The sequence below is a fragment of the Rhincodon typus genome, chromosome 1 (assembly GCF_021869965.1).
Source record: "Rhincodon typus isolate 14 chromosome 1, sRhiTyp1.1, whole genome shotgun sequence".
NCBI lineage: Eukaryota > Metazoa > Chordata > Chondrichthyes > Orectolobiformes > Rhincodontidae > Rhincodon > Rhincodon typus.
The window spans coordinates 35,073,149-35,090,480 of record NC_063332.1 but is presented as its reverse complement, the minus strand read 5'-3'; the positions used below and the strand labels follow the sequence as shown (position 1 = coordinate 35,090,480).

General features: G+C 39.8%; 1 protein-coding gene across 1 annotated transcript in view; it reads right to left on the bottom strand.

Annotated features, from left to right (window-relative positions):
- The window catches only part of LOC109928323 (WD repeat-containing protein 7), a 375,400-nt gene that overhangs the window by 31,080 nt on the left and 326,988 nt on the right, over positions 1-17,332 (bottom strand). Inside the window, exon 21 of the mRNA XM_048604178.1 lies at positions 5,355-5,582. Within this exon, the coding sequence (XP_048460135.1) occupies positions 5,355-5,582 (228 nt within the window). The remainder of the gene's footprint in view (positions 1-5,354; positions 5,583-17,332) is intronic.

Sequence of the window (17,332 nt, the reverse complement as noted above, 5' to 3'; positions counted from 1 at the left end):
GTTTTTGTTCCTGATTTACAGCATCCGCAGCTCTTTTGGTTTTTAAATTAGTCGCTTGATGGTGTAGAGCTTGTTCATTTCAACAGTACTCATATTGTCTAAGTTTTTCATCTTGCATTCATCAAGACAACTTACGAGAAGAGGAAAACCAATATTTATACTGCATGAGAGGAGATTGAGAGAAGAGTACTGATTATTGGTAGACATGTTTCTCCTTGGCAGAGATGTTTCCATGGAGAATGCACAAGTTAATGATTGACAATTAACTGCCAGTCTTTGTTTAGGTTTTAAACCAGACAAATTGACTGAAGGGGTAGTTCATTTTCCAGCAATAAGCTAACATGCTTCCTCATCCACTGATATGTCATAAAAACATGCCATTTTATCATAATGCCAACCTTTACCTGTGTGTTCACAAAAGACTATTTTAAAGATAGCTGGGCCTCAAGTCACATTAAAGTGGTTGCATATTAAAGTGAAGGTAGCAATTACATATTTCTATGGATGCAGTACAGACTCAATCAGTCACATGATTTCCCTCTTCAATTATATTGTGTAAACAGCCAACACACTCAAGCATTCTAAGACACAAAAACAGGAAGTGAAATGCATTGAATACCTGTCGTATTTTAAAAATGTGCAAAAAGTGGAATAAATGGACTTAAATATTTTTTAACTGAAGTATCACAATCTATAAAAGTTGATTGCAGTCTGTGGGGACTTGAACAGACTACCCTATGAACAAAAGTAAAATCACCAACAGCAACGTGTGGATTTCTGCAGTTAACTCAATGTATGGATTTCTCAATTTCAGAGAGGTAATTACAAGGAAGGCTGACAGTTTTGCCATCATTACTACTTTAAAATCTGAGCCAATGTATATTTAATTTAGCAATGTCTCAGGGCATTTTACAAGTATACTATTGAAAGAAATTGAGCCACAAAACAGTCATTAGGATAAGGACCAGAACCTTTGTGCATAAGAATTGTCATAAAGGAAAAGGGAAAGCTAGAGGCAGAGTGGTTTACTGAAGGAAGTCCAGTAAATTTTATTCCTCAGATAACACATATGGAGACTACTTCCTAGGGTACAGTAGTCCAAATACTGGCATCTGACTTTATATTATCCTCCCTTTGTGATATTGTACATGAGAGTATCTAAGGAAATAATAGGGCACTAAATACCCCCAAATAGTAGCTGACGTGTTTACGCAAGTTTTTTCCAAACAATCTCTCAAACTCTAATATAATGTTCAGTGCAGTGTTAAGATTTTGTTCAATAATTTTAAAACTCTTGAACTGCATTAATTAAACGTAGTAGGTTACATAATTCAGAAATGTGTGAACGTTTATGGAAGGAACTTTGACTCCATATTTGGAAGTCAATTTTAATTAGAAGTTAACAAAAGGAGATAGATATAGTTATTAGGTTAAAGGAATCAAAGGGTATGGAGGGAAAGCAGGAACAGGGTACGGAGTCGGATGATCAGTCATGTACATATTGAATGGCAGTACAGACTTGAAGGGAAAAACGGTTTACTCCTTTTTTTTAATATTTCTATGCAAAAAGGAGAGTTTGGCAGGAAAACAAACAGAACAGCTACGCTCTTCACATCTATTAATAAGTGACATGGAACAAAATATTTCACTAGTCGTATAGGAAATCAATGATGCAATTACCATCCCCTTTTACAATCTTAAAAATGCTTAAAGGAGATACATAAAACTCTGCTGATTAACTCCAACGTCAGTACAGGTCAGCAGGGTTTCCAAGCATGCCCAACATTAAGTCACAACTTGGAGGAAAAGATAGGTTGTTCACTTAGCTAATCTGATTGCTGACTCAAGGTTGAAGAAGAGAATTCTATAGATTATCCACACTTGAGAAAAAGGCTTCTTCTCGTTTCAGTCTTAAATGAAAGACCTTTAATTTTTAAACAACGTCCCCTTGGTCTAAACTCTGCCCACAAGGAGGAATATCCTCTCATCCCTAAACTGATTAGCAAGTCAGAGACATGCATCTTTAGATCCTTAAATCCTTAGATTTTGGAAAAGTCCTAGAGGATTAGGAAGTTGCTCATGTAACCTTTGTTCAAAAAAGGGTAGGAAAAAAATAAAGGTAACTACAGCCTGTTAGCTTAACATCTGTTATTGGGAAATTGTTAGCATCTATTACAAAGGATGTAATAAGGTAAAGCCATAAACCTACATGACCATTCGGCTGCTCTCTCTGAGAGAGCGAGAGCGAGAGACACAACTGATGGTGGTTTAACCTGAGGATCAACACACCTCACGCAAGGGGAGAGGTTAAGAAGAAGAGTCCTTCACAGTAACTTACTGAACTCAGGCTGCTGACAGCACTCTGCATTACAACGTAGCAGTCCAGCCAACTGAGCTGACCAACCCCATAAAGGATGTAATAGCAGAGTGTTTAGAAATACACATAACATGATCAGGCAGAGTCACCATGGCCTCAAAAAGGGGAAATCATGCCTAACAAATTTATTAGAATTCTGAGAGGTGGTAACAAGCAGGATAGATAAAGGGGACCAGTGGATAGATATACAGCAAACTTTGTCGTAACCGGCACCTTATGAACCGGCACTCTCGATAAACCAGCAAAAAAACCGCTGAAATACCTGTATCATTGAGATCTCCACCATGGTCTGAGTAGTCAGTTAAGGGTGCAAGTGAGAAGACTCTCTGCTGGTAGGTCTTATTTAAGGCAAATCTACATCATTATTTAAGTGGTTTATGCTGTAAGTAAAGTACAACAGTGATTGGTATACACCTTGCATCATATTTCTATTACTTGGTGTGTGTTTTTACATTGATTATGTTGACCTCTTGATCAACTGGAATATTTGATCAATCAGCATACTCCTGGGTGCTGGTTAATAAAATGTTTGCTGTATTTGGATTTTTGAGAGGGGGCTTGAGAGTGTACCACATGCTTGTTTATGTGATAAGATTAGCATAGATTGAGGATTGGCTATTTAATGGAAGGCAGAGAGTTGCGATAAAAGGCATTTTCAGGATGGTAACATGTGAGTGGTGGGGGCACAATTATTTATAATAATTGGATGAGGAAAGTGAATGTACTACAGTAAATGTTTGTGGATGACAAAAATAGGTGGAAAGGCAAGCTCAGAGGATGACACAAATAGTCTACAGAGGAAAATATACAGGTTAAGGGAGTGGGTAAAAACTCGGCAGATGGAATATAATGTAGGAAGATGTCAAGTTATGCACTTTGGCAGGAAGAATAGAGGAGCTGACTATTAGTTAAATTTAGGAAGACTACAGAACACTACAGCACAGAGCAATTTTGGGGTCTTTGTACACTAATCAAAAAAAAAAGCCAGTATCCAACTTCAGTAGGTAATAGGGAAGGCAAATGGCCTGTTGGCCTTTATTTCAAAGGGAATGGAGTATAAAAAGAGGGAGATCTTCTTAAAACTATACAAGGTTGTAGTCAGACTGCACCTGAAACATTAAGAATTTCAGGAAAGATGCAATGGCATTGAAAGTGATCCAAAGAGGGTTCTGTAGGTTGATTTTGGATATGGAGTGTCAGTCTTATGAGGAGAGGTTCAGTAGGTTGGGCTTGTACACATTGGAGTTTAGAAGAATGAGAGGCAAGCTTATTGAAACATATAAAATTCTTAGGGGATTGGACAGGTAATTGCAGGAAGGTTGCATCCAATTGTGGGAGGGTCTAGGACCAGAAGTCAAAATCTCAGAACGAAGGGTCACAGTCAGCAAAGACTGACCTCCAGTTAATGAACTTTGATCTGGAGATCATCTAGCCGCAGAAAAATATTACAGAGGTTGTTGCCATGGAGACATCGTGTCCAACAGTACCCTCATACAACAGCTTTCTTTCTGCATTTCTCCATGGGATGCGGGCATTGATGAGCTGTCATAGTTCTATCAAGCTAACTATTACTGATTTCACAATTGATATGATATTGGTGAGAACTTGTGCACAAAATGGCTGCCGCATTTATCGGATTACAAAGCAATTACAAATCATTGGAATAAATCTGTGAAACAAAATGGTCCATTTCAAGAGATATAACAATTTGTCATTAAAGCTGTCACTCAGCTGTTCACAATATACATTAACGATTTAGACAAAGGAATAGAATGCCATATCTCCAAATTTGCAGATGACATTAAGCTGGGTGGCAGTGTGCACTGTGAAGAGGATACTAAGAGGCTGCAGGGTGACTTGGATCGACTGGCTGAATGCCCAATATTTGGCAAACCCAATATAATGTGGATAGATGTGAGGTTATTCACTTTGGTCATAAAAACACAAAGACATATTATTATCTGAATGGTGGCAGTTTAGGAAAGGGTGAGGTGCAATGAGACCTGGGCGCCTTAGTGGAGCAGTCGCTGAAGGTTAGCATGCAGGTGCAGCAGGCAGTGAGGAAATCTAATGACACGCTGGCCTTCACAGAGAGAGATTTGAGTATCGGAGTAAAGATATCTGGCTGCAGTTATACAGGGTCTTGGTGAAGCCACACCTTGAGTATTGTGTGCAGTTTTGGTCTCCTTGTCTGAGGAAGAACATTCTTCCCATTCACAGAGTCCAGCAAAGATTCACCAGACTGGTTCCCAGGATGGCAGGACTGACATACGAGGAAAGACTGGATCGATTGGGCCTGTACTCGCTAGAATTCAGAAGAATGAGGGGGGATCTCATAGAAACACATAAAATTCTTTTGGAACCGGACAGGCTAGGAGCGGAAGAATGTACCTGACATTGGGGAAGCCCAGAACTACGGGTCAGAGTCTAAGAATGAGTGGTAAACCATTCAGGACTGAGACGAGGAAGAATTTCTTCACTCAGAGTTGTGAACCTGTGGAATTCTCTCCCACAGAAAGTGTTGGGGTCAATTCATTAGATATATTCAAGAGGGAGCTGGACATGGCCCTTGGGGCTAAAGGGATCAAGGGGTATGGGGAAGAAGGTGGGAATGGAATTCTGAGATTGTATGATCAGCCATGATCGTATTCAATGGTGGTGCAGGCTTGAAGGGCCGAAAGGCCTACTCCTGCACCCATTTTCTATATAAAATGCAGGCTCTTTCTTCTGACATGTTATTACGTATTGAAGGTGAAGCCAATTGCTAAAGAACTCATTGTGGATGCCCGAAATTTATAAAATTTGGCTTTGATAAGAACTATAAATACCTATGCGTCAAAACGAAAAGAATATAGCAACATAATCTGTAAAACTTCAAAATCAATTACTGAAACAGAATTCCAATCTAATGTAAAACAAACAATTTTAAATGTGCAACTCCAACATGAAAAGAATCTTGGAAAACCTGATTACTTACAAGTGTGTCTAGCCAGGGAATAGTTGCTCCCTCCACTGGTCAGTCCAAAGCCCTCTGGCACCTGATTGGTGTTCCGGGTGCGAGTGGGCAGCTTTGGAGGTTCAATCTCAGCACCAAATTCTGCTCCAATGACACCAAGAAGGACAATAGCTGTAGCCTGCTTGCGGCGCTCCTCGTATGATGATGATGATGATTTCTTTGTCTGGGCAAGTAAACCTGGCAAGCAGCCTAAAATAGAAACCAAAGACAATGGTAAGTATGTTAATGTACATACAGTATTGCTCATATTATCCCAGAGTAAAATGTATAGGAATTCAAATAAATGAGAAGCTCCTTTCTCAGATGCTCTTCCTATCTAGGGGTTATTTCTGATCTGACACATTTTCAGATGGCAAATGTTTCAGGAGATGGACAGGCATCAGGACTTCTGCAAAGCTTGACCAAAAAAATGACTGACTATTGACATTTATTAATTTTATTGTTTTGAATGATATTTTTAAAAAGTTATTTTTAAACATTGATTCCTGGTCACAGAAAGAGAATTATTTATCTGAAAGAGTACAAATATCAAAACAGATGAAGTTAAGGGTCATCTCCATCAATACCACTTGAGTTTCTACATTGCATTTGAGTCACCAGCACTCACTACTTCCACAACAGCATATGAATTAGGAGTAGGCCATCTAGACCCTCGCACTGGCTCCACCATTTAAGAAATCTTAGAATTATAGAATCCCTACAGTGTGGAAGCAGGCTATTTGGCCCATCAAGTCCACACCAGCCCTCCTAAGAGCATCCCATCCAGACCCACTTCCCCTACCCTATTTCCTGTATGGATAATCCCAACTTACACATCCCTAGAAACTCTGGGCAATTTAACATGGCCAGTTTGCCTAACTTACATATATTTAGACTGTGGGAGGAAACCGGAGCACCCGGAGAAAACTCAGTCAGACACAGGAAGAATGTACAAACTCCACACAGACAGTCAACAGTTGGTTGAACTGATTGTGGCCTTAACTCCATTTGCCTCGCTGCCTCCTCATTACCCTCAACACCCTTGTTGATTAAACATCTATCTAACGTGGACTTGAATATATGAATGACTCAATCTTTACTGCTGTTTGGAGGAGGAAATTCTAAAAGCTAACCACCCTCGTATAATAGAAATCATCTCAACTTTAAATGGGACATCCTTAATTTTTAAACCAAGCCCCCCACCCGCCGACCTAAATTCCCCCACAATGTTAAACACCCTTTCACCATTCAACCTGTCAAATCCCTTCAGGATCTCCAGCAAAAACAGAAATTGCTGGAGAAACTCAGCAGGTCTGGCAGCATTTCTGGAGAGAGAAAGAGTTAATGCTTCAAGTCCAGTGACCCTTCTTCAGAACAGATCTCAGAATCTTTAAATTTCAATAACAGCAGCTTCTGTTCTCATAAATTCCAAAGTACATAGGTCCAACCTACTCTGCTCAATCTTGTCTCATTAGGTAATACCTTAGTTTGAGGAATCATCTCATCTGAAATGCTCCTAATGCAACTATGCACTTTATTCAGTAAGGACACCAAAACTGTACACAGCACTCTAGATGGCAACTAACAAATAGCTTCGTACAGGTGTAGCTGCACTTCCCAACCTTTCCTTCTCACAACAAACACACCAAAATTCCACGTTTCTTCCGAATCACTTTTTGTATCTGCACACTAGTATTTTGAACTCTTGCATCAATACACCCAGATCATTTGCACTGTAGTACTCTGCTGTCTCTTTCCATTTAGATAATACCTTCTTTAAAAAAAAACATTTCTGCCAAAATGGAAAAATTCTTACCGTCCAATTTTTGCCTAATCACTTAACTTGTAGACTCTATTTTCTTGCCAACTTGCTTTCTTACCCATCTTTGTATTAATAACAATTTTTTTTAGCATACATTTAGTCTCTTTATCCAAGTCATTAATATGAATTGTAAATAGTTGAGACCCAGTACTGAACCCTGTGACAAAACACTACTACAAAAGGAAGGAAACATTGATAAGTCACAATTCTTTGCAACTGATTTACAAGTGGACCTAGTATCTCAACATAGGTCCATTAATGCATCTGCAGATTCAGAAATCTCATTACTCAGCAGAGAACCTTCAGCATTCATTCTTTTCATGGTTTTCCTAATTTCTTCCCAAATAAGGGAATGAGGGGAGTAGTGGTAATGTCACTGGGCTAGTAATTCAGAAGCCAAGGAAAATGCCCTTGGCTATAGGTTCAAATTTCAGCACGAGTGGTGAGGCAGTTTTAACTCAATCAATCAACGTGGAAAATAAATTTAGTCTCAGTCATGACGACCATGAAATGACCATTGATTATTGTAAAAGAAATTTGGTTCATTAATCCTTTAACGAAGGAAATCTTTCATTCTTATCTGATCTGGCCTTGCAAGCTACCGTTTGAGGGAAATTACAGATGGGTAATATATGTTGCTAATGATGCCCACACCCCTTGTGAGAATTTTAAAATAATGTAAATGGCAGAGATTTCCAGAAGAGGTATGGATCAGAAGCAGGTCAAATAATGCCAGTATCAGCACATTTATATTCCAACTTAAGAGGTGTGCTAACACAGCTGAAGTGCATAGGTAACTCCCCGTTTAATACCAAAATTGTGTCAATAATATAAGATTTGATTTTTTTTGACAAGGAGGGTAGGATACAATCTAAGTCTCAAAGGTTCTACTTTACACTTGTGAAATAGACAACTTACATTTATATAACACACCTATCATTAAAAAAAAACCTCAAGGTGCAAACAGAATACAGGTGAGCATTCAACCATCCACGCCTCATTTCTAATTCATGCCTTGCATCAACAAATTCATCATCACAGCAATTTTTGAGTACCTAAAGATTGAGGATAAATTGAACATACATTTCAAGGAATAGGTTTCTTCATGTGGATTTCCTAAAACCATTAAGTCCCTAATGCAGACCATTTTAAAGCTAATAGTTTCAAAGTCACTGCAGTGAAATTACTAAGTGAATACTCAACACTTACATTTGACACTTTGATAGTTTAGCAAAAGCATTAAGCTTACATTAAAATAATGGAAAAATGCATGTAATATGAATGTGTTAAGTGCTCTCTGTTAATAGTGCTAAGAGCCATTTTTAGACATATATCAAAGCATGAGGCCCATAACTCTCCGTCAATGTTTTGACCAAAGTATATCGACAAATAATGAGCACTAAGGGCAGTGAAGGGACAGAAGAATACCATATCACATTGACAATATCTTTGTGATAGTAGCACAAACCTTGCATTTTAGAGAAAGTCTTCTCCTTTGAAAGGTGGTGGTAAGTTACCTGCTTGAACTGCTACAGTACACGTGGCGTAGTTATATCTACAACGCTGTTAGGGAGGGAGTTCCAGGATTTAATATGGCACCTTCTCAAAGGAAACTAGGAACGGGCTATAAACGCTGGCCAAGCCAGACATGTTCATAATGAGAAACAAGACATTTGAAAAAAAAGTCATTGGGAATTGTATTATTGACAGGGTACTGGGAGTTACTGAGATAGCAGGAACTGCAGATGCTGGAGAATCTGAGATAACAAGATGTAGAGCTGGATGAACACAGCAGGCCAAGCAGCATCAGAGGAGCAGGAAGGCTGACGTTTCTGGCCTAGACCCTTCTTCAGAAAAGGCTGAGGAGTTACTTATAGGCAATACAAATACAAGGTCCCACTGGTCTTGCAACAGACCTAGTTGGAACGAGCAGCACATTCAAAAAAAGTAATAGGACGGTACAGTGGCTCAATGGTTAGCACTGCTGCCTCAGTGTCAGGGATCTGAGTTTGATTCCAGCCTCAGGCAACTGTGTGTGGGGAGTTGGCACATTCTCCCCATGTCTGCATGGGTTTCCTCTGGGTACTCTGGCTTTCTCCCACAAACCAAAGATGTGCAGGTTGTCTCCCAGTCACCTGAAGTCTGTGTTCTTCAGTCAGTTCATTCACTGACTGCTGTATCATTTACACTGTCTTATTTACACTATTCAAACTCTTATCGATATTGAACACCTCAAATTTAAACCAAACGGTCTCTACCCAAAAGACAGTGACTTCAGATTCTTCAGTCTCTCCAAATTAAGATAAAAAGAGTATTAAAAAAAACTGTAAGAATATCTGAGTATCTTCCCCTTGGGTCACTGCACGCACTAAAACAAAAGCTGCTGATTGTCTACTTAAATCTTTAGCAATCAACTTTGTTCTCTCAAGGATAAATCTTGCATTGGGTCTGGTTCCACATTATCAGTCTATTTTTTCATATATCCTTTATTCAAACATGAACTTTGACATCAAATGGCACAAGTTGGGGAAGAAAATAGAAATTGCTGAAAAGACTCAGCAGGTCTGGCAGCATCTGTGGAGAGAAATCAGAATTCACATTTCCTCAGAACAACTTGGAGATGATTGGGGCGCTGGATGTGTGGAGATAATGTTTAACGGAGTAAAGTACTCAAGCATCATCAAATCATATATTGTAGATTGGGTCACTAAGGTTCAACCAGGATGGCAAATGCTGGCAACTTTCCCTCCCTAACACACTGCATGCCCTCACTTTTATACTGATGAGAATGGTTAACTGAGAAAATTCCACTCATAGCCCAGGTAATTCCTCAAAGCTGGACTTTCCTGTTGCATACAGCTCAGCTTCTCACTGTGCATTAAGTATATACAGTCAAGACATTGACAGCTTGTGATATTGTTGAAGTTGTGCATGTCAACATGTCACTCATCGCTGAGTGAAGGGAAAATGCACAACACTGGCCAGGTTTGAAATTCAGGCTGTTAGTTCATTCAGTTAGCTGAACTTAGCTGGGCAGCAGTAGCTATGTTACAGCAAGATTCGCTGACTATAATTAAAAGTGTGGGAAGATCAACCAAGGCTCCTGTTTCTGATTTCTGCCTGGCATTCCTAACTGAAATGTACACATCTTGAGAAAACAGGCCTGAGTTTTTATCTGTGAAGGTGCAGTGAGTCAAATAATCTGTAGTAGTCTGCCTAGGCACACAATGGAGTGGAATTTTATGGTCCCATACTGGCCAGTCCACAGGTATTTGCAGATGAAGTACAAGGCAGCAAGCAGCAACTGTTCACTAAATTATACTCCAATTTTTTCCAGAAAGGAGGGGAGAAGTTTAGCAGTGGTTGGAAGGGTTAAAGGAAAATAAAATGTAAAGTATAACAACAAATCTAACAGCAGAATGATATTTTTCATTTAGACTGCTGACTGATTCCACACATTTATGCACAAATAGACCGTCAGACTATACAAACTGATCTTTGCAAAGAGCACTGAATTTTGCAACTTAATTGTCAATAACAGCTTGCATTTACACAACATCTTTAATGTTTACATACCCCAAGGAAATTCAGAGGAATGTAATCAATAAGAATTGCCACCAAGCCAAAGAAATGTCACAATATACTACTGAAGCTTTGTTGAGTGCAGTAGGTTAAGAGGCGAGATTCCTGAGCTGGAGGACCTAGATAGCTGAAGACACACCTGGCCATAGCAGCACAGAGGATATAGCGGGTACAAAAGAGGTCTAAGTTAGAGGAATGAGATGTGCTCAAAACATTGTAAGTTCGGATAAAGTTACAAAAATAGAGGTCAAGTTCCTCAAGATAAAATAAAGAACTGTGGATGCTGAGGATCTGAAACAAAAACAAAAATTGCTGGAGAATCTCAGTAGGTCTGGTAGCATCTGGAGATGGAAAACAGAGTTAAGGTCTTGACTCCAGTGACCTTTCTTCTGAACTGTGCTGGAAACTGAGACTTGTGCCACGTCTGCTGTTTAATTTAAATTGATTCAAAAGATCAAAAATAGTAAGGTGGGAATTATAAACAGGAATTCCTAATCCAGAATCTGTTATCCAAAGATATTTCTTGAAAAGTGTAGCAAACACAACAAAGTATTTAGTTCATAATACTATACTGAACACTTCGCCTTGTCAGTATTTAGTTTTTCTTTTCATAAAGAGTCATGACTGTGGATCATAATCCCGGTTCACCAATGGACATACTGACCTTTTCACCGCAACATATATTTTCAAAAAACAATACAGCGAAAAGGTCACTCTGAATGTAAATTCAGTCGATAGATGGAGAGGAATTCTAGAATGCAGTACCCCTACAGTCAGGAAAACTTCTGACAGAAAGACTAAAAAAGAAGAGATAATGAGAGGTTCAAAGTGGCGTCACAAGTAGACAGGGCGGTGAAGAAGGCATTTAGCATGTTCGCCATCAGTCAGAACACTGAGTACAAGAGTTGGGATAACAAGGTGCAGGACTGGATGAACACAGCAGGCCAAGCAGCATCATAGGAGCAGAGAGGCTGATGTTTCGGGCCTAGACCCTTCATCAGACAAGAGTTGGGATGTCATGTTACGGCTGTACAAAGTGGGCAAGACCACATTTGGAGTACTGCATACAATTCTGGTTGCTCTGCTATAGGAAGGATGTCTAAGGTTTTGGAGTAGATCTGTAGCTCGGGTTGTGGGTGTTGAGTTTGGTTGGCTCACCGAGCTGGTTTGTTGTTCTGCAGACGTTTCGTTACCAAGCTTGGTAACATCCTCAGTGCAGCCTCTGATGAAATGTTGGTGTGTTCTCCCGCCTGGTTTTTAAACTCTGGGGTCCGTTGCGATGGATTGCCTCACTTCCGGGTTTCCTCCGTAGTGAAATGTATATGGGGTCGAGTTCAATGTGTTTATTAATAGCATGCTTCGTGGAGTGCCATGCTTCCAGGAAGGATGTTATTAAACTAGAAAGGGTGCAAAATAGATTTAAAAGGATGTTACTGAGATTAGAAGGTTTGAGTTATAAGGAGAGGCTGCATAGGCTGGGACTTCTTTTCCCGTGGAGTGTAGGTGGCTGAAGTATGACCTTATAAAAGTTTATAAAATCATGAGTTGCACAGATAAAATGAATAGCAAGGTCTCTTCCATAGGATAGGGGAGTCCAAAACTAGAGGCCATAGGTTTAAGGTGAGTGGGGACCTAAGGGGCAACTTCTTCCCACAGAAGGTAGTGCATATATGGAACGAGCTGCCAGAAGAAGTGGTAAAGGTGGGTACAATTACAAAATTTAAAAGATGTTTGGACAAGTACATGGATAGGAAAGGTTTGGAGGGTTATGGGCCAAATGCTGGCAAATGGGACTAGTTCAGTTCAGGAAACTTGGCTGGCATGGATGAGTTGGGCCAAAGGGCCTGTTTCCCTGCTGACTGACTCTATGACTACCTAACCCCTCCCTCAAGGAGGAGTCTATTTCCTTCAGACATTTTTACATTTCATGCTTCCAGAGATATATAAGACAAAACAAGTTATAAAAGCAAGCTTCAACCTTGCTGGTGCAAGTTAGAGGCCGAATCACCTTGTATGCGGACTTGTGTGCTCTAAAGGTCAAAGCCTTGAGAACAACCATTTAGCGGCCCTGTACTGCGCATAAATAAAGGCATCACAACATTCTCTCACAATGAGTGCTGCCAGCCAGCCAATGTCAAATGGAACCAGGAGAAAAGAATTTCAATCAACCTGTACAACTAAGAATCTCAAAATTGCTCAAGCCAAATATCAATGTTACCAGTAACATGAACTGTAACAACCGCAATGTTCTACTATCTACTTCACACAAATAACTCAGAGGCTGATTGTCCACCTTTTTTCAAAAACTTTTTGTTCTGGGTTCACTTTTGTTTCCCAATCTATGTCTGTGTGTGTTGCAATATTACTTCTTATCACAGCCACTAAATAACAAACTCACTCTTTTGTTAACTAAAGAAAGACAAGTTAACTTGGCTCTTTTTAAAATCTAATTCCTTGGGGCTAGCAAAAAGGTATCCTTTAAAGAGAAGGGGTCCTTTGAAAGTTAACTGTGTTGTGACCAACTGAGGGGTGGATGAGTGAAGGCGGCGTGCCAGTTCATCCTTCTTCACACAGGAGCTTGACAACGTTTTTTTCTTATTGTTCACTTGTGGGACGTGGGCATTGCTGGCTGGTCAGCATTTATTGCCTGTCCCTCGGTGCCCTTTAAGTAAGTGACTTGCTAGGCCATTTCTGAGGGAGGGTCACCAGGCCCAAAATGCTAAACTCTGATTTCTCTTCAGAAATGTTGCCAGAACTGCTGCGTTTTTCCAGCAACTTCTGTTTTCATTTCAGAGGGTAGTTGGGAGTCAACCACATTGCTGTAGGTCTGGAATCACATGCAGGCCAAACCAGGTGAGGATGACAGATTTCCTTCCTTAAAGGACATTCGTGAGCCATATGGGTTTTCCCAACAATCAACAATGGTTTCATGGTCATCAGTAGATTCTGAATTCCAGATTTTTAAAACTGAATTCAAATTTCACCATGGGCCGTAGTGGAATTTGAACCCAGGTCCCCAGAACATTAGCCAAGATTCTGGATGAATAGTCTAGTGATAATACCACTAGGCCATCATTTCTGTTGAGGTATGGGATATGCAGTATAGGATTTGGGGTGCCATCCAGAACTGTAACAAATTGGTCAAACTCACCTGGGGACTAGTCATAACATTAGCTAAACATTCAACTGCTTCTAGTGTGTAAAATGACAGTCCAAGGTTAATATTCTAAATCTAAGAAGAACCCATACAGTGTAGTAAAATGTTATTTTGTTCCAGTAGCTAGAGTGCTTCAAGTACAGAAATGAATTTTTAAAAGTCTACATGGTTTCAAGAACAGGGACAAGGCATGTTTAAAGAACTGCTCTAAAATAGGTAAATAGTTAATACTTTATAGAATATAGACACAGTCCCTGGGTTGCCAGCAGGTTCCATTCTTGAGTTCATTTGTATTTCTATTTGTACACAAGTTGGAACACATGCAGGCCAATATAAAAGAGCTATTTGTAAGTATGAGGAAATGTTTCACGTTGGATCTCTAAAATTAATACCAAAGCACCCTTGTATGGGATTGTATTTGTTAGTACAAGCATTGGTAAATCGGGAACAATTGTCTTGAACTAAAGAATGCATTATAGATGGGAGGTGTGTAAACTAAACAGAACAGAACATGTATACTACCACGTACACAACGAGAAATAATTGATTGTTGCCACAGTACTTCTACAGGTTAATGTACGTAAAATGTCACTACATAAAGCTGAAGCTTGTGATTTGCGAATGTGCAAAATTTTCTGAATTAAATTGGAACAATGTTAAATTTCAATTTAAAATTGCGAAAGAAAAAAAAAATCACCTGACATAACTGACCTCATTTTTGTTTTTAAGATATTGCTCTTCCTATGACCTTGTTGTATAGAATGAGCAATGTTCAATGACCCATTATTTCTCGTTAAAACAAATGTGGACACAGCCATTTGGGCCAAAAATATATACAAAAGGCTACAACTTAGAGAATGACTGAGCACAGCCAGCCTCACTCTGATTGTTCTGTCAGCTGACCTCTGCAGAAGCAGTGGCTAGGTGATCCTGTGCTCCTTTGCTGACAAATGAATGAGCCAAGGTCCTTATATTTTGTTCTGCTGCAGCCTTTAGCCCAGGTGCTTGAACAGTGAGCCAGCATGACATCTCAGATCAAGATGAATTGGTGCAAACTCCAAGCCAAGATTGTTTTATAGCATTTAATTTAGTTTCTTCCCCTGCTTGGATGAGCACAGTCTGGTTATGGATTTCTATTCTAATGTACCGGAGCAGGCCTGAAAGGAACCAATGAAGCAAATGCTATAGTGGAGAGGGAAGAATGCCGATCAATAGGCAAGGCCCTGACCTCAGCGCTCTCAGCCCCAGCAAATGGCCACCACACTCTAGAGGAAAAAGCAAACCCATGTGTGCTCACTGCAGTCAGAACTGATCCACAAGAAATGTACGAATAACTCCACTGCAATTATTTTATGCTTTCTACTTTCTGAAAAAAATTCCATAGGCTATGAACACATTGTTTCCAGTTTGCACATTTTGTTTGTTTAGGCAACATAGCTATTGACATACGGATGTTAGCTAAAAAGACAATTTTTAAAGCTATATATTTTAACATATAATTTAGAATGTATTGTAGAAGTAAATCAGGAAATCCCAATAATTTGAGCTAGAAGATCAGGCTAGACCTTCCTTATAAAAATATAAGATGCATTTGGAAACTTGATTTCTTTTTGCAAAATTCTGTCATAAAACAAGAATAGTACCTGGTCATATCAAGACACAAAACAGTTTTGTCCTTCATTCACAGATCAATCAGATCAAGGATTAAGGGTCAATGCACTGGACAAATCACATGACATTTATCAACAAAAGTGCAAAATACGTGTCACTATGTAGAGTTTAATTCAGATGAAGAAAACAGCACAGTACGATAGTTTTAGAAAATTATATACTGAAAACCGATATTGATATACTGCCTCACAGGTACATTATTTAAAAAAGTATGACACTGAGCCACAGAGGAGATATTAAGCTAGATAAACAAGAGCTTGGTCAAACAGGAATACTTAAAGCGGTATAAGCAATACTGAGAGGCAGGGAATTGCAGAGGAGAATTGCACAGCTTAGGGCCTAGGCAAATGAATGTATAACTAAAATGGTGGAGCACATTGCTTTAAAAAATGCATTGTATCGTGGTTCACCACCTTGCGCTCCAAGATAGTTTGCAAGAATATCAATTCAAGGGATAAACCAATATTTAGAATGCAAAAGAGGAGACTTCTGATTGGCTAGTAAGTGGACTCTGGTTGGTAGAAGTGTGCCATGGAGAATGCATCCATTAATGTTGACTGACAATTAATCAATCTCTTGGCTCATCGTAATAGCTCTTGAATTGGTATTTTTGTGAAAAGCTTCATAAAAACACATGTCTTCTCAGCAGTCGAAACTGTATTAGGGCCAGAATTAGAGGAGTATAGAGGGCACTCTTGTGTTGCAGTAGTAATGCCCCTATCCCTGGACCAGGAGGCTCAGGTTCAAGTCCTACCTGCTGCAGAGGTGTATAATAACATCTCTGAATAGGTTGATTAGAAAAAAGGCAGAGGAGTACAAATGGCTACATGAAAAAGTGTTAATGAAATTTCAATGGCCAAAGATTTCTTCGAGCAGTGAAGGCTAAAGATACACATTGGGGGCATTTGTAATCTCAGCTCACACCCACAACCCAATAGTCCCCAACTCCATCTACACCTGACAACCCCAACCCAAACTGACACTGTCTCTGTATTATCCCACCTCCAGGTCCCAAAATCCCTCCTAACTGTCAAATCTAAACCACTCGTGCCTCCCCCTGCCATCTCTCCTCCTGTCCCATTACCGCCCCTCTTCCTCTGCCAACCAAAAGCCTGAACTACCTGAAGCAGTCAGTCACTCAACCGGCAGCAGGGCATCATGCAGGAGCTTGGCTAGTGTCCTAGGCTCAACGATCTTCATTATCTCATCAATGACCTTCCCTCTATCATAAGGTTAGAATTGGGAATATTCACTAATAATTGCACAATGTTAAGCACTATTCATAGTTAACAGATAGCTAACAGCAGTCCATGTTCAAAGGCAGAGAGACCTGGACAATTTCCAGGCTTAGACTGACAAGTGGCAAGTAACATTTGCACAGCACAACTGCCAGGCAATGACTATTTGCAACATAAGAGGATCTAACTATCACCTCTTAATATTCAATGGACTTACCATCACTGGATCCCCTGCTGTCCACATACTGGAGATATAGCAGTGGTTAGAATTGGACTGGCTATTTAAATACTATGACTAAAGAATAGGTCATAGGCTAGAAATCCTGCCATGGGTAACTCACCTCCTGTTTCGCCCAAGGCCGGTCTACCATCTGTCAGGAATGTGCTGTAATATTCCCCTCTTGCCTGGTTAAGTGCAGTTCCAACAACACTTTAGAAGCCTGACACCATCCAGGGCTAAGCATCCTGCTAGATTGGCACCATACCTAGA